The sequence below is a fragment of the Piliocolobus tephrosceles genome, chromosome 8 (assembly GCF_002776525.5).
Source record: "Piliocolobus tephrosceles isolate RC106 chromosome 8, ASM277652v3, whole genome shotgun sequence".
In the NCBI taxonomy this organism is placed as follows: domain Eukaryota; kingdom Metazoa; phylum Chordata; class Mammalia; order Primates; family Cercopithecidae; genus Piliocolobus; species Piliocolobus tephrosceles.
In genome coordinates, this window is record NC_045441.1 from 132,398,879 (window position 1) to 132,424,004 (window position 25,126).

Sequence of the window (25,126 nt, forward strand, 5' to 3'; positions counted from 1 at the left end):
ATAAATACCCATTTTCAGGATAGGAAGGCTTTTCAGAGGTGTGATAATGTTTGAGAATTACAGAGCAGTATCTCTGAACTGGATTCCGTGTCCTCCCCGCTCCCCCAACCCCCTTGCCCTTGAATAAGGGTATGAGGTTGAATTTCACAGCTCTGCTCCCTTCTGCTTACCTCTGCCAGAGGATTCTCTTCTAAAATTATCCCCCTCCCAGAGCTGGGGGCTGCCCTCTGCTGCCCTCCTCCATCCTGTTTCCTCTAATGGGGAAAGGAAAACAGGAAGAAAGAAAAACTGTAATATCAGACCAAAGCTGATTTTTTTTTTTTTAATTTTTAAAATTTTGTTCTATAAAATAGAGATGAGGTCTCACTACGTTGTCCATGCTGATCTCAAACACCTAGGTTCAAGTGATCCTCCTGCCTCGGCCTCCCAGAGTACTGGGATCACAGACATGAGCCACCACACCCAATCAAAGCTGTGATACTATGAATGGTGCGGGGCTGGCCGGGCACAGTGGCTCATGCCTGTAATCCCAGCACTTTGGGAAGCTGAGGCAGGTGGATCACCTGGGCTCAAGAGTTCGAGACCAGCCTGGGCAACACGGCAAAACCCCGTCTCTAAAAAATAAAGAATGGGCCAGGCACAATAATACACACCTATAGTCCCAGCTACTCAAGAGGCTACGGAGAGGATTGCTTGAGCCCAGGAGTTGAAAACCAGCCTGAGCAACATAGTGAAACCCCATCTTAAAAAAAAAAAAAGGGCAGGAGGAAAGGTGTCTAATCTGAGAAAGAGGAAGACATTAATAGTAGCTACAACTGTTCTGAGAGGAGCTTTCCATTTCGTCTTCCCCATGCTTCTGTGAAGGAGTCATTTTCCCTTTAGTTTTTGAAACAGTTTTGCTCTTGTCACCCAGGCTGGAGTGCAGTGGCGCAATCTCAGCTCACTGCAACCTCTGCCTCCTGGGTTCAAACCATTCTCCTGCCTCAGCCTCCCAAGTAGCTGGGATTACAGGCACTCGCCACCACACCCAGCTAATTTTTGTATTTTTAGTAGAGACAGGGCTTCACCATGTTGCCCGTGCTGGTCTCGAACTCCTGAGCTCAGGTGATTCACCCGCCTCAGCCTCCCAAAGTGCTTGGATTACAGGTGTGAACCACTGCACCTGTCCACAAATGTAGCTTTAATGGTATGGACTCTAGAATTCAGTAGATCTAATTTTGAGTGCTGGGTCTGCCTTTGAAGATATTGGAGACCTTGATCAAGGTAGCTAACACAGCCCCAATTTCCCTTATTTAAAAATGAGGAAAATTGTGTCTACCTTCCACTGTCCCCACGAGGATTAAATGTGACGATGCATGTAAATCACATGATGTTAATGCATAAAAAATGCTTGATAAATGTTAACTCACAGAATGAGCTTCAGTTTAATATGAGTGAACAGTTCTTGCTATTAGTCAAACACTATAGCACATTTTTGTTTTGTTTTGTTTGAGACGGAGTCTCTGTCTCAAGACTGGAGTGCAGTGGCATGATCCTCAGCTCACTGCAATCTCTGCCTCCTGGGTTCAAGTGATTCTCCTACCTCAGCCTCCTGAGTAGCTGGGATTGCAGGCACATGCCACCACGCCCAGCTAATTTTTGTATTTTTAGTAGAGACGGGGTTTCACCATGTTGGCCAGGATGGTCTGGATCTCTTGACCTCGTTATCCACCTGCCTCGGCCTCCCAAAGTGCTGGGATTACAGGTGTGATCCACCGCGCCCAGCCTATAGCATGTTTTTTGCATGTGTTATTTTATCTTCTTAACCCTCTAGTTACTGCCTTTCTGAGGAAACTGAGGTCAGGATGTGAAACCGAAGCTGTCAGTTTGAGCGTATGCTAACAGCCTTGCTTCTGTGACTTATTCTGGCATGAAGGATTTTTCCTCCTCACTTTTTTTTTGGGCTGCAAGATTCCTCCCATTAGGCTGGGGGAATGAAACTGAGACCCAAAACCTTATTCCATCTTAAGTCCTAATTAGGTAGGAGTTTGGGGAAAAAAATGTATCATGTTTGAAAAGCCAGAAGGGGGAGAAAGAGACCTGTCGAATACTACAGGGAAAGCCTGAGTGCAGAGGATGGGAAAGGACTAAGGATGCTCAACGAATAAGGAGGCTGGCCGGGCGCGGTGGCTCACGCCTGTAATCCCAGCACTTTGGGAGGCTGAGGCGGGTGGATCACGAGGTCAGGAGATTGAGACCATCCTGGCTAACACGGTGTAGTGGGGGGCGCCTGTAGTCCCAGCTACTCGGGAGGCTGAGGCAGGAGAATAGCATGACCCGGGAGGCGGAGCTTGCAGTGAGCAGAGATCGCGCCACTGCACTCCAGCCTGGGTGACAGAGCGAGACTCTGTCTCAAAAAAAAAAAAAAAAAAAAAAAAAAAGAATAAGGAGGCAAGGCACAATAAAGAGGAGAGGAGACATGACCACCAGTGGAGCGCGCTACAGAGAAAGTATCTTCAGAAGAAGCTGTAGCTTAGCTGAAATTTCAGAAAGTAGGTGGCCATGGGTTCCATGGCTGCCTGGATACGCAGAGGGAAAATGATAACTGAAAACACCTTTAAAGAGCGTAAGGGTTTTACTGCCCAGTATGCTCGGGAGGCCAGACTGGAAGACGTGAGATTCTGAAAACAAGGGTGTAGCCCGGAAAGAAAATGCATTCACCTATACCCAACACAAAACTTCCCCTCCATGTATCCTGTATGGCAACTTTGTACAATTTTCCTTCAAACAGCAATTCCATAAGCCTATGGGCTTTTAAACTTTTTGTATAATGGACCCTAGGATGATCTATTTAAAACCCCAAAAGAGGCCGGGTGCAATGGCTCACGCCTGTAATCCCAACAACTTTGGGAGGCCAAGGTGGGCAGATCACCTGAGGTCGGGCGTTCAGGACCAGCCTGGCCAACATGGTGAAACCCATCTCTACAAAAATACAAAAATTAGCCGGGCATGACGATGAGTGCCTGTAATCCCAGGTACTCGAGAGGCTGAGGTGAGAGAATTGCTTGAACCCAGGAGGCGGAGGTGGCACTGAGCAGAGATCGTGCCACTGCACTCCAGCCTGGGTGACAGTGAGATTCCATCTCAAAAAATAAGTAAATAAAATAAATAAACCCCGACAGAATATCTACCATTTATGCATGCCTATGAATTTGCTTCCACATTCAGAGCTTCATGAGAATTCCCGGAAGCCCATCTTTGTGCCTCCAAATAAGAACCTAAGCTTCTAGGCCCAGCGGAGTGATGCAGTGACGGAGTGCGCATGGTCTACATTTTCTTTTCTTGTTCTCTTGCAGGGATTTAAACCCGTGGGATTTAAACTATTCCTAATTTCAAACACAGGATATTTACTCTCAAACCCTTGTCCTCCAGCACTGGCAGCCTGTAGATGTCTTTGACCCTCCTAATTTCAGAATCTGGTTTTAAGAATTGCAGTTGGTGCTTTCCTTCTAGACCACACGCTTCCACTCAGCTTGGCTGGATGTGAGTACTTTCTTCACTCCACTGGTCTCTGCCTTCAAATCTCAGAGTCCATGACTAGGCTGCTCTGTTTTAGGGACCTGCCTTTCTCAGAAATAGTAAGAAAATCGTAATTGCATCTTATATTTGCTGCTTATATTTATCAAGTTCCGACAGCAACTGATTACCTTCAGGAGAGCTATACTCCACAAACAGGGGAGAATCTTGTTTCTGAAGCCCTCCAAGGAATGCAGTGTTACCTTGGCACTCTATTTTTTTTTTTTTTTCATGCAACAATGTCTTTTGTTATGTCTGCGGTTTTAAAATTATTTCTTGAATCTCTCCATACACAGGCAAAAATAAGTGTGCTATTTAACATACTGGAACTTGCCTAACTTAATCATTGCCTAGAGAAGGGAAAATTATCCCCAAAACGTGGTTAACCAGGAGGCCGGTGCATCTGCTGACCTCCAGGAACAGGGAGATGAACTTGATAGACAGACTGTCCACCATCTGAACCTTTATTCACCACCATTCCATAACCCTTATTCAGGCCCAAATCAGCAGCAAATTTCTTGCCAATAATCATTAAGTGTCCAAGAAGACTTTCGTCATCATCTGCTGCTGCAGAAATCTGGGATACATGTTTCTTGGGTATCACCAGAAAATGTGTTGGTGCTTGAGGGGAAATGTCGTGGAAAGCAAGGCACCGGTCATCCTCAAAAATGATTTTGGCTGGGATTTCCTTGCAGATATCTTCCCGACGATCATGTTGCCACCAGGCCGAGTGACCTGAGCCTTGGCGATCTCACCTGCCATCTCAGCCTCACTCCCACGCAGCAGCCACGGTAGAGGCTCCGAGGGAGGGCGGAACCCATGGATTCTATTTTCTTTATTAAGAAAGTAATCCTTTCTGCTCATACCAATCCCATAGATGTCTGTCCTCGTTTTCTGCCTGCAGAAAAGGTGAGTATCATCACAGAATCTTTAGTTTCTCAATTCACTTGTAATTTTTTGGAGAGATTTATAGGCCTTGAGGTTTGTGGGATTGTTATTAGAGCAGTTTTTTTTTTTTTTAGCTATATTGGTATATAATTGACAAATAGAAATTATACATATTTAAGGTGTACTGTGGCTGACTGCCACAACTAGTATTTGAGACCACGATTACAGCAGTTGTTACTGTTACCACTTGAAACTGTCGTTATGACTGAACAAAGGGAGGAATGTAGAAATGAAAACTTAAGACAAAAGAAACTGTTTTAAGGAAAGGCAACATGGAGAAGAGGAGAGCTCCCTGCTTCTGGTGAGCAAAGGTAGCTCCCCCAAGCTTCTCAGCCCTTGATATTTACTGGGTAACAAGAACAAGGAGGAGGACCTAACGATTGGTCAGCTGCTTAATTGATCACAGGTTCATATTGTTACTGACAGGCTTCAATTGTGCCTAATCATAAGAAACATTTGTGCAGCCTCCAACAGTGCACAACTTGATGTGTTGATATATGTGTACATTGTGAAATGATCACAATCAAGCCGGTTACCATATCCATCACCTCACATAGTTGCTGTGGGAGTAGAGGGAGGTGAGAGCATTTAAGATCTACCCTCTTGGCAAATTTCAAGTATGTGGTATTACTATCTATAGTCACCATGTACATCAGATCTCCAGCACTTTCTCATCTTGTATAACTGAACCTTTGTATCCTTTAACCAAATGTCCCCATTCTCCCATCCCCTACTTCAGCCCAGCCCCTGGCAACTACCCTCTACTTTCTGCTTCCATGAGTTTGACTGTTTTAGATTCCACATACAAGTGCAATCATGCAGTATTTTTCTTTCTGTGTCTGCAATGTTTTGACTTAGCATAATGTCATGTTTTGACTTAGCATAATGTCATGTTTTGACTTAGCATAATGTCCTCCAAGTACATCCATGTTGTCACAAATGGTAGAATTTTCTTCTTTGTCAGGGCTGAATAGTATTCCATTATATATATTTATGTACACATGACATTTTCTTTATTCATCTGTTAGTGGACACTTAGGTTCTTTCCGTTTCTAGGCTATTGTGAATAATGCTGCAATGAATGTGGGAGTGCAGATGCTTCTTTGAGATACTGATTTCCTTTCCTTTGGATATATGGGAGTTGCTGAGTCATATGGCAGTTCTGATTTTACCTTTTGAGGAACTTTTGTACTGTTTCGTAATGACTATACCGGTTTATATTCCCACCCACGGTGCACAAGGGTTCCCTTTTCTCTGCATTCTCGCCAACATTTATCTCATCTTTTTATTTATTTATTATTTTGAGACATAATCTCACTCTGTCAACCAGGATGGAGTTCAGTGGTGGCTTCCCAGCTCACTGCAGCCTCCACCTCCCGGGCCTGAGTGATCCTCCTGTCTCAGCCTCCCAAGTATCTGGGACTACAGGCATGCACCACCGTGCCTGGGTAATTTTTGTGTTTTTTATAGAGATAGGGTCTCCCCATGTTGCCAGGCTGGTCTCGAACTGCTGGGCTCAAGCACTCTGCCCGTCTTGGTCGCCCACAGTGCTGGGATTGTAAGCGTGAGCCCTCGCACCTGGCTATTTCTTGCTCTTTTGATGATAGCCATCCTAATAGGTATGAGGTGATAGTGCATTATGATTTTGATTTGTATTTTCCTGATGATTAATGATGTTGAGGCCCTAGAAAAAGTACTTTTAATGATATTGGCTTCCCTTGTGCTTTGGGTGGTTCCATTTAGCCTAGGTCAAAATCACATTGTAGACCAGATGTTTGGTGTCCCTGCCCTGCAGTCCCTAAACTTGGACTGTCCTGGGACAGACCCCACTTGGTAATGGATCCTAAACTTCACTTCGGCCCAGTTCATAACTTTTCTCCCATAGTGACGAGTTCATAGGGAAGACATGTCATAGGAAAATTGGTTTTATAATGTGAGGCCAAGAAGAAAAGTTTGTCCTTGGCCAAAACGTATTTATTGACCTGAAAAGGGAAGAATAGCAGAGAGCACTTCCCCATCATCTCTCACGTTTGTCGGGCTTGTCATGAGAAGCCCTCACTCCTTTGCCACCTCTCCCTTCCCTGTGCCTCTTGTCTACTTTCGATTCTCCTCTGCTATCTCCCCTGTAATCTATCTGATGGAGCCAGTGTGGGCACGCCACAGTCCAAATGGAAGCTCAGTCCCTCCAGGTTAGCAGCGTGGCTGACACCTAACAGTCTGGGAAGTGGGAGAAATTCTAGAACCCAAGTCTATTACCGACCCCTGACTTCCCACTTCCCATAAGCGTTCCACACCCAGCGGTTGATAAGGATGGGATCAGGGGATGCCCCCAAGCTGTTATTAGCAGCCTCTGGCAGACAGGCGGGCAAAGAGCTGGAGAAGAACACTGGACATGGGATGGGCTGGCAGAGCTGGCCAGACAGAACCCTGGGTGGACAGAGAGTTGGGAACAAGCCAGCCAGGAGAGGTGGCAGAGAGGCACCAGTTACTCTCCCAGGTGAGTTAACGCTCCAGTGTTTCCAGATCTTCGAGTCACTTCATCTTTATCCAGCACCCACCCCTCACCTTCCGCATCCTGAAGAAGAGAGATGGACAGCTGGAGGGCTTCCATGCACATCCAGCTCTACACATAGGTTTGAGAGCATACTCAGCAGTTTCTCATCCAGGTCCAGGAGATATTTATAGAGGGACCAGTGATATGGAGCTGGAAGCCTACTACTGGTGACTAAGGAGGGGGACAATGCCACTGGCTCAGCAGAGGGAATTCCCTGTGGGGCTGTCCCTCAGGTCCTCATCCCAACCCCCACCCCCGCACTGCACTCACACCTGCTTCGACCCCAAGCAGATCAGATGTGGCAGTGGGGGATCATGTGACGGAGAGGGGGCTATAAATAGCTGGAGGTGGGCATGCTGCCCCAGACGCCTTGGGGACAGCAAGAGCAGAGGCTTAAGGAGCTACACTGGGGGAAGGACAGGGGCAAGCAGGCCAAGGCCTGGCCGGGGCTCGGGGGGAGGGAACATGGAGCAATCCCGGTCACAGCAGAGTGGGGGTGAACAAAGCTGGTGGGGGAGTGACCCCCAGTACCAGTATATGCCCTTTGAACACTGCACCAGCTACGGACTGCCCTCTGAGAACGGGGGCCCCCAGCACAGGCTCCGGAAGGATGCAGGCCCCCGCCACAACGTCCACCCCACACAGGTAAAGTGCTATAAGGGGAGAGGGGAGCCATGGATGAGGGGAGACAGTGGTGCCAGAGACTGGTGAAAATTAGGAATTGGGTGAAAAGAGGGAGCAGTGTCACCTTTTTTTAACTTAAAAAACAAGTACATGGTAATATGTTCAAAATATGAAAATCTTTGAAAGTCTGGGCTCACCTAAATATGCACTTAGAGAGATATGCATGCACTTTCATACAACCTTTACCAACAGAGTACCCAATCTTATGGGGAAACAGCAGAGCCTCACATGCACGAATAGCTCGTGCTTACATAACCTACGTGGAGTGGATTGCGTAGGAGCCCACACTGCAGTGTGCTGGGAGCTGTCTCCTACACCCTCACCCACAGGCAGACACTGCCAGATTTCTGCCTCTGTGACCCTCTGCAGAATACACAAACACATGAATCTTTCTGTGAAAGGCAGAAGAAAGGAGTTGGGCAAGTGTAGAAAACAGACTGAATTGCATATCAGTGATCAAATATCTACCAACGTCAAAATGAGCAGAGATGTAATCAAGCTTTTAGGTGGCAAGGTGATCAAGTGAAAACCTATTAAGTGTTAGGCACCTGGAAAAGTGCAGAGATGTGATCCCAGCAGCAGAAGCATGCAGACTAATTAGGAGTGTCTAGGGATGAGCAGCCTCCTGCTGTGGGATTGGTGGGATATGACCACCAAGGAAAGGGGGAATGGGGATGGGTACAACTAAAGGAAAGGTTGTGAAATTGTCATGGAAAAAGATAGGTCATGGCTAATAAGTAAGTGTGCCTCTCCCTCCAAAGAATGCAGAGAACAACAGAGGACAGGATTTGTCCAGAGGACAGTTGGCCCGAACTTTCTCTTTTTTTTTTTTTTTTTTGAGATGGAGTATCACTCTGTCTCCCAGGCTGGAGTGCAGTGGTGGTATCTGGGCTCACTGCAACCTCTGCCTCCTGGGTTCAAGCAACTCTCTTTCCTCAGCCTCCAGAGTAGCTGGGATTACAGGTACCCGCCACCATGCCTGGCAAATTTTTGTACTTTTAGCAGAGACAGGTTTTTGCCATGCTGGCCAGGATGGTCTCGAACTCCTGACCTCAGGTAATTCACTCGCCTTGGCCTCCCAAAGTGCTGGAATTACAGCTGTGAGCCACTGTGCCCCGTCTGGTCATAACTTAAAATACTTTTTTAAATTAATTAATTTGTTTTTAATAGGGAGCCTGTAGTTCCTTTAGGTTTACAGCTGGGAAGCTGAGGCATGAGCTGTGCAGGGGATCTCAACATTGGGGGTCAAAAGGATCTGCTCTCAGTCCCTGACCAACCCCCAGAAGTATTTGCAAAGGCAGCACCAGGGACCCAGTAGGGAACAGGGACATACAGGCCAGTGTAGGCTGGTATCGAGCGTTGGGAAGGTTTCCTGGACATAGCGGGGTCTGACTAGGCCTTTGAACACCATTTGGGATCAGTAGGGGGAAGACCTCTCCCCCGGCCCTGTGCTCTCACTGATGTATGTGGTCGTATCTGGGTGGGATGACAACTTGAGTAACAGTGCCATTATGGCACTTCCTGGTGACAGTGAGGAGACTGGCCAGGTGAGCATGAAGCCTCGTGTTGGGAAGGTATGGTTAGTTTGGGGAGTAACATTGAGCTGTTTTCTACAGGTCTCAAAAGCAAACAAGAGTTTGGATTAGTGTTTCCTTGTTTAATTTTTATTATGGAAAATTCAGACTTACACAAAAACAAAATGGTACAGTGAAGCCCCAAGAACCCCCCCCCCAGTTATCAATATTTTGTCACTATTGTTCCATCTATTCTCCCCTTCCCCACCCTCACCCCTCTACACACCGTGGAATACTTTTTGTTGTTGTTGTTGTTGTTTTCTTTGAGATGGAGTTTCGCTCTTGTTGCCCAGGCTGGAGTTGCAATGGCGCGATCTCAGCTCACCGCAACCTCCGCCTCCCGGGTTCAAGCGATTCTCCTGCCTCCGCCTCCTGAGTAGGTGAGATTACAGGCATGCACCCCCATGCCTGGCTAATTTTTGTATTTTTAGTAGAGATGAGGTTTCTCCATGTTGGTCAGGCTGATCTCGAACTCCTGACCTCAGGTGACCTGCCCGCCTCAGGCTCCTAAAGTGCTGGGATTATAGGCGTGAGCCACCAAGCCTGGCTTACACAGTGGAATACTTTTTAACAAATCCCAGACATGTATCACTTGTAGACTTGAGTTTTGACTTCTCCCCTGCCCTCCCCTCGCCCTGCCCTGGTGTGGTGGTTAGCATGGGACCAGCTAGAACAGATCTGGCCCTTGAAGTGTTTTCCCAGCCCAGGTATGATGATACGAAGCAATCCCTTCCTCGTCTCCACCGGCCTGGGGCCTCGAGGAGCTGAGACAGCCTCAGCTGTCTGACTTCCACTAGGAAGTATCTTCTCTCTGTGGGTCCCAGGTAGGGTTTGGAAGGAAACACTGCCTTCCTCGGTCACTAACCCAGAAGACAAACAGCCATGAGCAGGGTAATTCATGTGTGTGCCTGTTCAGGACTGTGGCGTAAAATGCTGCTCATATTGTGAAATCAGATCTCTTCTACTCAGGCTCTCCCAGAATCCAGCAACATGGCCTGGACTGACCCTGGCCCCAGAGGACGGTTAGTGTAGTGGGAGTGGGGCAGGCTAAAAGCAGTTTGAGCTGTTTCATACCCCACACACGTGCTTTGCCTCGGGATGGCAGTGGAGGGCCACCAGATCTGAGGGAGCTGCTCTGCCCCCTTCACATGTAGGGCAGGTGGGGGTCTAATTATCTGGCTGTAGGAAGAAGTAGATTGACCTGCCTTTTTGAGCTAGTTCCTGTGTGTGCATACAAGCGCTGGGAGATGAGGTAGATGGGCTTGAAGCTTGATAGAGGACCTGAGGCACCTCAGGTAAGGCTAGACACACCAAGGCAAAGTGCAACCAAGACTGCCCTGATAGCCCAGTCTGTCCTCGCCGTTCATATTAGGAGGAAAGTTAATGCAGGTGGTCTGGGGAAATTGTGGGACATACAGAAAGCACAGTGACACAAAATACCCGATTGATGTGGGCTGCCGGGTTCAGCACAGTCCTGTACCTCTGCTTCAAAGCAGAAACTGGCCTCCTTGATAAAGGTTACCTTGGATCAAGGTGAGTACAGGTTGGAGAATGGGTGGAGAGAAGGTAGGATGAATGGACAAGGGAAAGGGTGGGAAATGTGGAAACGGAGGGTGGAGAGTAGAGGGCAGGGATGACCACAGAGTCACCCTGCCTGCAGTCAACTCCCAGAATTCAAAAAAGCTGTTGCTCTTTTCTTCTGTGAGTCTGTCTGCTGCCCTCTGTCTATTATTTCTTTTATCTTCAACAAGGCAGACACTGATCATTCTCTCTCTGTCCAGATTTATGGCCATCACAAAGAACACTTCTCAGACAGGGAGCGGGACATAGGGATGCCCAAGAAGACGGGCTCCAGTTCTACCGTGGACAGCAAGGATGAGGATCACTATTCTAAATGTCAAGGTGATGGGGACTGAGGAATAAATAAATCTGGTGTAGAAAGAGGTATAGGGATTAGGAGAATAACTTGGGCATCCCATTGCACATACGTACTCTTTTCCCTGCTACAAAAACTCTACTCTACTCTTTTTTTTTTTTTTTTTTAAGAGACAGGGTCTCACTCTGTCATTCAGACTGAAGTGCAGTGGAGTGACCATAGCTCACTGCAGCCTGGAACTCCTGGGCTCAAGTGATCCTCCTGCCTCTGCCTCTCCAGTAACTAAAACTATAGGCACATGCCACCATGCCCAGCTAATTTTAAAACCTTTTTTGTAGAGATGCTAAGGCTGGTCTTGAACTCCTGGCATCAAGCAATCCTCCCGCCTTAGCCTCCCAAAGTCCTGGGATTAGAGGTGTGAGCCATCATGCTTGGCCCCTCTTAAGGAAACGGCACCTCTCTCCACCTCCTTTGCACTTTGCCTATTCCCTGTTATTCCTCCCACAACTTTAAGAAATGAGTTTTAGAAAGGAATTCAAGTATTCATGGGGAATTGGACTTTGGTGCCTTTTGCCGGGGCCAGAGCAGCAATCAGCAGAGGGGTAATGAGAAACTCAGTGCGTAAACTGTATGGACTCTGAGGACCCAAAGCTTCCCCTCCCATCTTGGGTCTAGCACCCAAAGTAGTGACTGGTTAGCTGTTAGCTCTCCTCTCTCTCTCTATATATATATATATATTTTCCCCCCCTCATCTCTTCCTAGATTGTGTTCGCCGCCTGGGACAGGTGGTGAGAAGAAAGTTAGGGGAAGACTGGATCTTTCTGGTGCTTCTAGGACTGCTGATGGCTCTGGTCAGCTGGAGCATGGACTACGTCAGTGCCAAAAGCCTTCAGGGTAGGTTTCACCTGGACCTTTGCCCACAGCTGTTTCTGGAGTTTCTACCTAGGGTAAGCAGGGTGTGTTATGGGAAGCAAATGTTGCACAGAGAGGGATCAGGTGGGACTCTAGGCCCAGAAAAGACCAGACCTAGCCCTGCTCCCCTTCTTACGTCCCTCCACTCACTGCCACCCAAGCAGTGGATGCCCCTCTAACAGGGTAACCAACTTGCCCCAGTTTCCCAGGGACTTTCCCAGTTTCAGCACTGAACATCCTGAATCCCAGGAAGCCCTTGGTTCTGGGCACACCGGGTGGTTGGTCACACCCAGTCCTCCAGCCCCGGTACTCCAGTGGGATTCGTGACACAGCCACCAACTACCAACTGGAACAGGCCACATCACCTCCCATAACTCAGGCTTCCCATGTGTCAAATGAGAGCAGCACCATCTTGGGAGGGGCACACAGAAGGGGCATGGCCTGAGAACACGCCGGGTATACTTCCTGGTACTGTGGACACAGCTGCTCAGCCACGCTCTGCCTAACCCCAGGCATGTGTCTCCACAGCCTACAAGTGGTCCTACGCGCAGATGCGGCCCAGCCTTCCTCTGCAGTTCCTGGTCTGGGTCACCTTCCCACTCGTCCTCATCCTCTTCAGCGCCCTCTTCTGCCACCTCATCTCTCCCCAGGCTGTTGGTGAGAACTTGCCACCAGACTCAGCCTGAGCTGGGTGGCCTGAGAGGGGCCCTGCCTGTCTCCCCCATCATCCAGCCCCACCCACAGTCCGGAGCTGCCTGGCCCCACCCTCCCCGATACTGCCTCTTCAGCCCTCTCCAATTCCCATTCCCATACTCTGGACATTCATCTCCCTTTTAACCTCCACCTTGACTCCACACATAATCTTTCAATGCTTTTAGGCTCTGGAATCCCTGAAATGAAGACAATACTTCGTGGGGTTGTCCTGAAGGAATACCTCACGATAAAAGCCTTTGTGGCCAAGGTTGTCGCCCTGACTGCGGGCCTGGGCAGTGGCATCCCCGTGGGGAAAGAGGTAGGCCTGGCATGACAGAAGCAAGAGCTGGGAAGGGCCCTCAGGAGCCAGGGTGGCACCAACTCTAGAGGGAGCTCTGGGAGTGGAAGAGGATCAGAGGGACAGGACCAAGGCCAGGGCCAGGGGACATTAGGAAGGGGAAATGCTTTGGAAGGTCCTCCACCTGGGGTCCAATGACAAAAACCGCACAGCCTGGGGAGCTTGGAGCAGGCTCTCAGCCTGGATACCCCTGACGTTTGGGGCTGGAAAACTCTGTGCTGTGTGGAGGCTGTTCTGTGCAGTGGAGGGGGCTTAGCAGCATTGCTGGCCTCTGACCCTTCCTAGATGCCCAGCAGCATCCCCCAGTTGTGACACCAGCATGTCCTCAGACATTGCCATATGGACCCTGGGGGACAAAATCTCCCCTGGTTGAGAACACTGTCTTAGAGATCATCCAGACCAATTCCTTTCCTTGAATCTGAGAAACCCAGGACTGAGAACGAGGCTGTGCTATTTTCAAGGTTGCTCAGTAGGGTGCAGCCTCCTTCCGTTCTCTGCTGCTGTGCACCTTTGCCCCTACTGCCATATTCCACCCAGCAGCCAGAGGCATCTTTTAAAAATGGGATCAGCCTCATCTGACCCCTGGTCAAAAACTTCTTCAGGCTTTCCATGCCTCTTAAAATAAAATTGAAAGTTTTTGTTGTTGTTGTTGTTGAGACAGTGTCTAGCTCGCTTGCCCAAGCTGAAGTGCAGTGGTGCGATCTTGGCTCACTGCAACCTCCACCTCCCAGGTTCAAGCGATTCTCCCACCTCAGCCTCCCGAGTAGCTGGGACTACAGGCACATACCACCACGTCTGGCTAATTTTTGTATTTTTAGTAGAGATAGGGTTTCACCATATTGGTCAGGCTGGTCTCGAATTCCTGACCTCAGGTGACCGCCCGCCTTGGCCTTGCAAAGTGCTGGGATTACAGGTATGCGCCACCACCCCCTGGCCTAATCGGAGCTTCTTACATGGCCTTCGAGACTGTGAACTCCGGCTGCTCCTCTCTCCAGGCCTCTGCCCCTGCTTCCCTGTGTTTGGTTCACAGGTTTCCTATCTGTCCCTCAGTCACTCTGCCCTGGGCCCCTCAGGGCCCCTGTGTGCTGTTTTCCCAGCCTGGAACATTCTTCCGCCTGACATCTTCGTGGCTCCCTCCCGCCTATCATTCAAAGCTCTACTTGAGGGAGGCTCCTCAGGTTCTTTCCTCTAAACACGTGCCCTCCCACCCTCCGCCACCCTTGCTCTCTGGAGAGGAGAAACACACTGGTTTCTCCTCTTCCTCCTCCCTGGGATGAGGCCTCGTGAGGACGGGACCTCTGTGTAACTCCTGTATTTCCAGCCCCTGGCACAGTGCCTGGAGTAAGGAATGTTAGTCCAGTGAGTGCTGCAGAGCCTCCATCTGGCCTCTGACCTCCGCCCCCTTGCTCCCCCTCCCCCAGGGCCCCTTCGTCCACATTGCCAGCATCTGTGCTGCTGTCCTCAGCAAGTTCATGTCTGTGTTCTGTGGGGTATATGAGGTAAGGTTGAGACAGTGAAATGAGCAGGGGCCAGGTGGTAGAAGGAGTCTGGTTGTGTGTCCAGGGTGTTGGGAGGGCTGCCTCTGCTCTGGGCTGGCTGTGGTGCTGAAGGAGCATCGCACTAATCCACGCTCCCTTCCTCGTCCCCCTGTCTGCCTACCCTAGCCACATAATGCCTCTGTTTAGCCTGTGCCTGTCCTCTGAATGCCCATCCCTCTTTGACCTGTGCCCCCACATGAAGGTCTGGCCTGTGGTCTGCTCCCATGCTCTCCCTGCTAGTCCATACCACCCCCTCTGTGTCAGTTTCCCTCCACGTTTCCCTCTTGTGCTCCCCCTTCCCTTTGTAGCTCCCAATCCCTCACCACACCTCTTACATACGCCCCACCTGCCCCACCCCTCCACCCCCTTGTCCCGCGTGCTTCTCTGTTGCAGACCGTGCCTGGGCAGCTTGACCTCCTGGTGTCGGCCTGTGCGGTGGGCGTGGGATGCTGCTTTGCAGCCCGTGTTGGAGGCAAGTTGCACTTCCTCCCTATCCCGATTGCCTAAGCAAGACTTAGAAGGGGGTTTTGGGTGGCTGCCACAAGCTTTGGAGTGGGCATCCGGAGAATGACTGTGGATCACAGCCCCTAGGATCCAGATACCTGTATTTTTTCACCAAAGGGCTGTGTATTCTTTTGAGGCTGCTTGCTGTTTGGTGCAGGATTTATTAGTACTGCTTTCTGGAGTTCTTGCTGTCCCTTTTCTGGTTATCATTTGTTGATTTACATGCCTGGCATATATTTGCCTAACTTTTATTTCATTTTCTACTTTCTATTTCATTTTGGTGCTGTGCTATGAGGTTAATTCCTTTTTGCCAAACTCACTGAGTTTCTCTTGGCCTGGGAATCATAGGGGACATGGGACCACAAGGACTCCTTGTGACTCAGGCCTCTCATTCTGCCTTATTCCCCATCCCTGCTTGTTTTCCTGTCCTCTGCCTGCCCACCTCCCTCTCTTCCACCTGTCTCTCTGTCTGTCTCTCCCCTAGTAGCAGCCATACTACTACTCTGATATCCTGACGGTGGGCTGTGCTGTGGGAGTCGGCTGTTGTTTTGGGACACCACTTGGAGGCAAGTGATTGGCCCCCTCCCCCATCAATCATCTTGCCTGGCCTGACTCCCAAAACAGTTTGAATCAGTATCCATAAGTGCTGGTATTACCAGGTTATTTACAAGAATAGCTGACTTTTAGTAAGCGTTTGCTATGTGCCAGGCAACGTTCTAAGCACTTACTTTTACTCCTGGCCAAAGCCATATGAGACTGATATTCCAGAGGAGGAAGAGGAGAGAACTGAATTACAGAGAGAGAGAGAGTGACTTGAGCAAGTTCATTCTGTTAGTAAGGTCCAAGCTGGGAATTAAAACCAAGGCAGTCTCCGTGGCTCCCTTAATTATTTTAAAACCTGTTTGTATTGTTGGATGTTTTTGCCCTACGCTGATGACATCTCTAACGGGGAACTCTATGAACTTCCTCCTTCAAGGGAAAAACCCACATTTTGTTGTGCTTTACTAATTGCATGGGAATTCAGATAGACCTTATTTAGATTAATGGTAAGCTTTTAGTGAGGAATAGTTAGGAGAGTTTCAAAGGATAAATGTCCCTTGATAACAATTTAAAGTTAAGTTTAGCTCTTTCTCCAAGTATAAGGCAAATAGTGATTTCTCAGATTATTTTCCTTGTCATGGATGATTAACAAATGGATGTAGTCGGAGAAAGCAGTTGTATCTGTGTATTGACTCATCAAAATCAATTATAGCTAGATTAGCAGGGCAGAATTATACAGGTCATTCACTGGATTCATTGATGATAAAAAGGACATTAAGTAGATATGTGAAGAAACAAAATTGCAGGAAGGGCATTTGCTTCTTAAAAGATCCACTGTTAGAGGTTTCTTTTCAGTTATGGAAATGTTAAGCAATCTTTTCATAGAGTCTTCCAGGGAACTAAAATGACTTGGCGCAGGAATGATAAATGGAGAAGAGTTTAAAGTTAATGCAAATGCATGATCTAACTTACGCAAACACTGTAGCAAAGCACAGACTTAGGAGCCCAAGTTAGCAAGCATACCAGCTAGCATCCTGTTTACATTTCTGTCCTCAGCTCTACTCATTAAAATCACTAATCCTTGTCAGTGGAGGATAGTGTATTTGGATTTTTGCACATGTTAAATGTTCACACTTACATTTGTACCCACTTTCACCTTTATTTACTCTTTAGCCTTTCAAATCCAGGAGGTCTAAAGAATATTTTTAGACTGGGAGACTCTTGTTTTGTTTCAATCAGCCAGATTCTCTTAATGTGAAGAGAATTTGCATTTTCCTCATAACATTGGAATTTCTGAGAAGAATCAGAAAGGTTCTTCTTGGACCCGTGTCAAGCATGGGAGAGGTAAAGATCATAGAGAAGTTACAGGCAACAGTTCTGAAACCATTGTGGTAGAAAAGGGAAGAAAAAATTCACAGATAAAGCCTTGCTGTTGACACAAGAAATTGTTAAGAACTTAAAAATTAAGGTGCTATGTTTAGGCTGTTTGTATTACATGGTAAATGACAAAGGTATTTGCAGGTGGCATTCCTGGTTTTTTGTTGTTTGTTTGTTTGTTTGTTTGTTTAGATGGAGTCTTGCTCTGTCATCCAGGCTGGAGTACAGTGGCACCATCTTGGCTCACTGCAAGCTCTGCCTCCCAGGTTCAAGCAATTCTCATGTCTCAGTCTCCCCAGTAGCTGGGATTACAGGCCCGCACCATCACACCCGGCTAATTTTTTGTATTTTTAATAGAGACGGGGTTTCACCATGTTGGCCAGGCTGCTCTCAAACTCCTAACCTCAAGTGACCCACCCACCTTGGCCTCCCAAAGTGCTGGGATTACAGGTGTGAGCCACTGTGCCTGGCCCATTACTTGATTTTTTAAAATGAATACTGAATAATTCTGAAAGGAAAATCAGTATCGAAATGATGTATTCATTATGGAGTCAGCTCTTAATTTCTTACACTAATGAAATAAATAGAATTCAGCATTCTGCTAAAATGACAAGCATCTTGCTCCCATTCTGTGCCAGGCCCTGTGCTGGATCTTGCACACTCAGGGTGCTCCTGGTTGAGAGGCTGGACAGGCAGGCAAACCTATTGTCATACCCCACTCGAAAAAGTGGCCCAATGGCAGCTGGGGCAAAGTGCAGTGGGAACCTTATGCTAACCTGCCTATGAGAGCCCATGAAGCTTCACAAAAGAGGTGGTGTTTGATATGAGGCTTGAATAATAAGTAGGACTGGCAAGGAGGATGGTGGGGGCAGGGTATTCTGGACAGAGGAAACAGCACTGCAAAGTCAAGATGGAGGCAGTAGCTGCGTATTAGCAGGGGATACAGAGGAAGGAATAATAGCAAATGAGTCTGGACAAGTAAAGGGGGACTGAATTATGGAGACCCTCATGGCTATGTATAAGAATATGGAATTTATTCTCTAGACTAGGATTTGCATAAATGTGTTTCATGGTTTTGTAGATCTAACGTGTAAAAATGGTTCTATAAATCAGTTGGAAAGTGCTTGGTTAGAGAGACAGTTCTTTTTGAAACTAGAAAAGTTATCAGTGGCCAGGCACGGTGGCTCATGCCCGTAATGCCAGCACTTTGGGAGGCCGAGGTGGACGAATCACAAGGTCAGGAGTTCAAGAACAGCCTGGCCAATATGGTGAAACCCCACCTCTATTAATAATACAAAAATTAGCTGGGCGTGGTGGCAGGTACCTGTAGTCTCTGCTACTCGGGAAGCCAAGGCAGAATAATTGCTTGAACCTGGGAGGCAGAGGTTGTAGTGAGCCGAGATTGCGCCACTGCACTCCAGCCTGGGCAACAGTGTGAGACTCCATCTCAAAAAAAAAAAGAAAAGAAAAGAAAAAGAAAAAGAAAAAGTTGCCAGAACATTTGATATGGTGACATGCATTGGGAATACCCAAAATGTGGCTCTAATGTAGCATTTCCCACAGAACCCTGTCTCGTGGGATTTGTAGTATCTCACAGACCTGACTTTGGGAAATGCTGTCATGGGTGAATTAAAGCCATGAAAGACTTGTGCACAAGGAAGTGACATGGCCAGCTTTGAGTGTCCACCCAATCCCTTTGTCAGATGTGTGCAGGACAAAATCGGCCTGAGGATTAACAGGATTAATCCAAGATTAACAAGAAGACGATTGTCATAGTCCTGATGCTGTGTAATAAGAGACTGCATTGGACAGAGGCAGAAGAGAAAGAGAAGAATGACAGAAAGTAAAATTGATACAACCTGGTGATTAATTTTATTTTTTCTTTTTGAGAGAGGGTCTTGCTCTCTGGCCCAGGCTGGAATACAGTGGCGCAATCTTGGCTCACTGCAACTTGTGTCTCCTGGGTTCAAGCAGTTCTCCCACATCAGCCTCCCAGTAGCTGGGACTACATGCTCATGCCACTATGCCTGGCTAAATTTTGTTATTTTTTTTTAGTAGAAGCGGGGTTTTTCCATGTCGGCCAGGCTGGTCTCAAACTCCCGGCCTCAAGTGATCCACCCACCTCGGCCTCCCAAAGTGCTGGGGTTACAGGCATGGACCACTGTGCCTGACATCTTGGTGATTAATTTTGTGTGGGGTAAAAGAGAGGAGGGATCTAGGCTAACACCCAGCTTTCCTACAAGGGCGATTGGGTGGATAGTGGTGTTAGTAACCAAGACTGGGTATACGGGAAGTGAAACAGATCTGGTGGGAGGAGCTAGCTGATACATTTCACTTTGAGTGTGTTCAGTTTGATGTTCCTGTGACATATCTAGGTGATACCATTTTTGCAGCAGGATTGACGAGTCTGAAGCTCAGGAACATAGCTTTGCTAATCAGTAGCATATAGGTGTAGTTGATGGCATGAGCATACATGAAATTGAGAGATAATGTGTGTTTGTGAATAGGAGGAGTAGGAGACCAAGGACAAAGGCTGGGGTTGGGCAGAGGCACAGGAGCAGCAGAGAAGGTAGAGAGGGAATCCAGGGTGGGAGAAGAGAGCAATGTTCCAGAACCTGAGCAGAGAGTTTCCAAAAGCTGTTTTTGTTTTTAATGCTTTGTTTCCTTTTAACTGCACATTTTATGTTTGGCTCAGGCTAATATTAAAATTAGCTCTCATTCCAGAGCATACAGTGACAGACTGCTAGGGAAAGTGTCCCAGAACCACGTCATGGGAAAGAAAACCTAGCCCAGGATTTCAAAAAAATTGTTGTAAAATATTCATCAGTTGGATAGTTTACACCCAGGCAAATCAAAGCTGACTGCTTTTGTTACTGGTATAGAAAAGGAGAGAGACTCACTCTACCTGATTCCTGCTGTGTCAAATCCTCCTTTTAGGCCCCAGAGGTAGCTGCTTACCTGATGTGATGTGAAGAGCAGGGCAGAAGGGGTGATTGACGAAGCTCTGTCTGCCCCACATTGTCCATTGCCTTGCTCTGTTTCCTGAAATTCTGTTCTCTTCTGTTCTCTTTTATCCTCATCCTGTCCTTTCCTCTCCTCCCCTGCTCATCCCTAGAATAGACATTCAGCCTTGATTATGCACCAGACACCGTACCAGGTGCTGGTTTCCAAGGAATTTTCTTTTCTTTTTTTCTTCAAGACGGAGTCTTGCTCTGTCACCCAGGCTGGAGTATAGTGGCGTGATCTTGGCTCACTGCAACCTACGGCTCCCGAGTTCAAGCAATTATTCTGCCTCAGCCTCCCAAGTAGCTGGGATTATAGGCGCCTGCCACCGCGCCTGACTAATTTTTGTATTTCTAGTAGAGATGGGGTTTCACCATGTTGGCAAGGCTGGTCTCGAACTCCTGACTTCATGATTCACCCACCTCGGACTCCCAAAGTGCTGAGATTACAGGCGTGAGCCACCGCACCCGGCCTCCAGGGAATTTTCAATCCTAGGGGATCTCAGAAATGTAAACAAATATCTGGATCTGAAACTGGTAGTGCTATAGTAACCCAAAATTCTGAGAGCGCAGGCTGAAGGACAGATGGTTTTGACCTGAAGAGGAGGATTGAGGATGGCTTCCCAGGGAAGGGGAGTTGGGACTGACCACTGGAAATCCTCTGCCAAACTGCAGCAGCTGCTGTATTCGGGAGTAACCATTAGGCCACCCTCCCCCTGGTGCAAAGGACCTGATGTAACCATTAGGCCACCCTCCCCTTGGAGCAAATGACCTGATGTAACTAGTTGACTGTCACCTATAGAAGAGAAGGTGGTGGTCCTGGGGGATTCAAGAGATGTGACTTTTGAGTATAGCACAGGGAGAAGAAAATTACTAGGATGTGAGATGCTGCCTGAAGAGGGCGTTCACTCATGGAGAGAAAGGCAACAAACTGGCCTAGTTCAAGGTTCCTGAGGTCAGGCCTCATCTCCATTCATCCAATTATGTGCATGGTTGCATTTCCCTGGTTCTTTTTCCTCGTTTTTGATAAAGATGAGGCTTAGCCAGGTTTTAGATAATTTTGTCATCAATTTCTACTTTGCATCGGATTAAAGTCCACCCCCCCTTATTCTTAATATGTTGAAAGATTTTTTTTTCTTTGCCTCTCTTGAGTGTTGCTTTTTATGCCCTCACTCGCATTCCTTACTTTGTCTCTACCAACCCTTGTTCTTTTCCTGTAGATCTACCCCCTCAATTTCTGCTCCAGCACCTACGCTCAGAAACAGTACTACTTAGAACTACTACTTAGCTTTCCTTTTGCCTCACCCACTTTTCTTAAGCATGATTGTTTTTATCTTCTTCTAGGCTCTTGGTTTTTCCCCTTGCGTTGGTCCTTTTAAGTCAGGTTTTTAGTATTAGTTTTTTTGGTTGTCGTTTTTGTTTTTGTTTGTTTGTTTGTTTTGAGACAGAGTTTCACTCTTGTTGCCCAGGCTGGAGTGGAATGGTGCTATCTCGGCTCACCGCAACCTCCGCCTCCTGGGTTCAAGCGATTCTCCTGCCTCAGCCTTCCCGAGTACCTGGAATTACAGGCATGCGCCACCACGACCTGCTAATTTTGTATTTTTAGTAGAGATGGGGTTTCTCCATGTTGGTCAGGCTGGTCTTGAACTCCTGACCTCAGGTGATGCGCCCGCCTCGGCCTCCCAAAGTGCTGGGATTACAGACACAAGCCACCGCGCCCGGCCTAGTATTAGTTTATTATTACTATTATTATTATTTGTATGACTCCTCTACCTTCTTTTCTTGAACTATCGAGAATTGTCAGCTCCTGCAAAGTCCCCTCCTATTTTTGTTCTGTCTTCCTTATAAGGTTGCCCCAGGGTACATGGTATATGTAGAGCGGTAGGAAAGTCCAGACGAGGGTGTTAAGGAGCATCCCTGTAAATCCTGAGCTCTGCTTGGCAACTCTACTGAGGACCTGCTCTGGAACTTTCTCTCTCTTAACTTTTCTGCAGACTTTTTTCAACTACCTTTTAGTCCCTATGGATATCTGACAGTTGTGAACCCCATTCAACCCTACATTCTAAGGGATGCAGAGGGCACGGACACTTGATCCTCATGTTTTGGAAGTTGAAGGCCCATTCATTTTCAGCCTTCTCTATGTCTTCTTGAACCCATCCCTTGTCTGAAATAAAAATAAAAATAAAAAACTCCTAGCCTGATCAGTTGTGTGGTTTTGAGCATGGGAATCCAAGAGATCATTACTTTCCACTACTGCTTCCTCCCAGATTCATGTTTCAGCAAAAGCTCCTTAGGTCCAAGGAGTGGGGAGTGTGGGGGAGCCCTTTCACTGCTGTCTGCCCCCAACCACACTTCTGTGCCCCTGCAGGAGTGCTATTTAGCATCGAGGTCACCTCCACCTACTTTGCTGTTCGGAACTACTGGCGAGGATTCTTTGCAGCCACGTTCAGCGCCTTCGTGTTCCGAGTGCTGGCAGTGTGGAACAAGGATGCTGGTAACCAAGCAGGCCTGGGATGGAGGCTGTGTGAAATAGAAAGACTGGGAATGAGGTGCAGGGGAAAACTCCGTGGGGCAGTTCAGAAAAGGAATAATGGGTGGGATCATTTGTGGGGTGGGACCAAGGCCCAAGCGTGTATGACAAAATACAGGTCATGGAGTGGGAGAGTATATCCATGGAGGGGTGTGCGTAGAAAAAAGGAAAATACATTCAAGAGGAGAAACTGGGATTGGAGGAAGGAAGGAATTAATCCTGAAAACTGCCCACCTCTGTTTCCCTGTTGGGTTTCTACGAAGCTCCCACCATAATCCTGGCCTTTCCATCCTACAGTCACCATCACCGCTCTGTTCAGAACCAATTTCCGAATGGATTTCCCCTTTGACCTGAAGGAACTACCAGCTTTTGCTGCCATCGGGTCAGTGGGGTTACCTGCTCTGTGTGTGGTGAGCAGGGTGTGGGGTGAGGCTGTAGATTGGAAGGGACCCAAGCCAGAAAGAAGGTGGGGTTGGCACAGATAGAGTACATTGCTGGGGGGAAGTGGGCCGATAGGAAAGACGGAAGCCTGGTATTTGTTTCCCTGCAGTAGTCATGTCCAAGAGATGAGGATTTCATATGTGTAAGATTCCAACTCTATAAATTACACCCTCAGGATTTGCTGTGGGCTCCTGGGAGCTGTATTTGTGTATCTGCATCGCCAAGTCATGCTCGGTGTCCGAAATCACAAGGCCCTCAGCCAGTTTTTTGCTAAGCAGTGAGTCACTGCCCTTCTTTTGCCCTACCCATTTACTTTCTGGTTTCTCCAAGAGTTCCTCCCTTTTTATCTTTGGGAAAGGTATTAAATGCCTCTGGGTGGCTTGCGTTAAAATATAAGGAAGCCCTGATACTGTGGTTAGGGGGTGAATTGTGTGGTCTCCCATTTAAAGATGATTTTTGTTTTATTTTTGTTTTTTGAGACAGAGTCTCACTCCATCACCCAGGCTGGAGTGCAGTGGTGCGATCTCGGCTCACTGTAACCTCTGCCTCCTGGATTCAAACGATTCTCACGCCTCAGCCTCCTGAGTAGTTGTGATTACAGGCGTGGGCCAACACGCCCAGGTAATTTTTGTATTTTTAGTAGAGATGGGATTTCACCATGTTGTCCAGGCTGGTCTCGAACTTGTGACCTCAGGTGATCTACCCTCCTTGGCCTCCCAAAGTGCTGGGATTACAGGCATGTGCCACCGCGCCTGGTTAATTTTTGTATTTTTAATAGAGACGGGGTTTCACCAGGTTGGCCAGGTTGGTCTTGAACTTGTGACCTCAGGTGATCTGCCCACCTTGGCCTCCCAAAGTGCTGGGATTACAGGTATGAGCCACCGCACTCAGCCTCAAATTTCTTGTGTGTGTGTGAAGAGAATTTCGGTTAAATAAACGAGACTACAGTGGAGGACAGGAAGCTTCAGCTTGCCGACGTTCAGTATGGTATTTACTGTGAGTTGGCTGAATTGTGGGGGTTAACTCTGTTTCTTTTTCAGCCGCCTGCTGTATCCTGGAATTGTTACCTTTGTCATTGCCTCATTCACCTTCCCACCAGGAATGGGTCAATTCATGGCCGGAGAGGTCAGCTCTTGGGGAGCTGAGGTGGGATCGGGTCACTGAGCACATGACTAGGTTACTGGGGCCACATGGGAAAGAGGAAACAGCACAGACATCCCTCAGGCTTCAGAGTATAAGTAGTTTTGTGCAAGGATAGACTTTTGAGATTCTCCCTGAGAAAAGGGCAAAAGAGACCCTTGAATAATGAGGCTGGGGAATAAGTTCTCTAAAAAAGGAAGCACAGGAGATCCCTGGAGAACCCACCCTTTCTGCTTCTTCCTCTCCCAGTTGATGCCCCGCGAAGCCATCAGTACTTTGTTTGACAACAATACGTGGGTGAAACATGCAGGTGATCCTGAGGGCCTGGGCCAGTCAGCTGTGTGGATTCACCCCCGCGTCAACGTTGTCATCATCATCTTTCTCTTCTTCGTCATGAAGGTACTGCTCCTGACACTAGCAACACCCTAAACTTAGCTCTATCTGTTTTCCATCTAGGAATCCAGGGTTTGCATAGGGTAGGAAGGGGTAGAACTTCATTTGGTCTTCATCCAACCTAAAAATAAGTCATTTGAAAACCATAGAGTTGGCCAGACATGGTGGCTCACGCCTGTAATCCCACTACTTTGGCAGGCTGAGGCAGGCGGATCACTTGATGTCAGGAGTTCAAGACCAACCCAGCCAACATAGCGAAGCCCCATCTCTACCAAAAATTCAAAAAAAAAAAAAAAAATAGCTGGGCATGGTGCCACACACCTGTAATCCCAGCTACTCGGGAGACTGACGCAGGAGAATCGTTTGAACCCGGGAAGTGGAGGTTGCAGTGAGCCGACATTGTGCTATTGCACTCCAGCCTGGGTGACAGAGCATGATTCTGTCTCAAAAAAAAAAAAAAAAAAAAAATTATAGAGTAGTAAGTTGCTGTAGAAGTAAACCAGTATC

General features: G+C 47.8%; 1 protein-coding gene and 1 pseudogene across 1 annotated transcript in view; one reads left to right on the plus strand and one right to left on the minus strand.

Annotated features, from left to right (window-relative positions):
• Positions 1-3,937: 3,937 nt before the first annotated feature.
• On the minus strand, positions 3,938-4,317 carry LOC111521467 (annotated as a pseudogene).
• A 3,109-nt stretch (positions 4,318-7,426) lies between these two features.
• CLCN1 (chloride voltage-gated channel 1) overlaps positions 7,427-25,126 on the plus strand; it is a 36,580-nt gene continuing 18,880 nt past the window's right edge. Inside the window, exons 1-12 of the mRNA XM_023184950.2 lie at positions 7,427-7,702; positions 11,097-11,217; positions 11,954-12,085; positions 12,632-12,760; positions 12,982-13,115; positions 14,576-14,653; positions 15,684-15,762; positions 22,484-22,609; positions 22,943-23,027; positions 23,262-23,363; positions 24,127-24,211; positions 24,476-24,625. Of these exons, the coding sequence (XP_023040718.1) occupies positions 7,523-7,702; positions 11,097-11,217; positions 11,954-12,085; positions 12,632-12,760; positions 12,982-13,115; positions 14,576-14,653; positions 15,684-15,762; positions 22,484-22,609; positions 22,943-23,027; positions 23,262-23,363; positions 24,127-24,211; positions 24,476-24,625 (1,401 nt within the window). The 5' untranslated portion in view covers positions 7,427-7,522. The remainder of the gene's footprint in view (positions 7,703-11,096; positions 11,218-11,953; positions 12,086-12,631; positions 12,761-12,981; positions 13,116-14,575; positions 14,654-15,683; positions 15,763-22,483; positions 22,610-22,942; positions 23,028-23,261; positions 23,364-24,126; positions 24,212-24,475; positions 24,626-25,126) is intronic.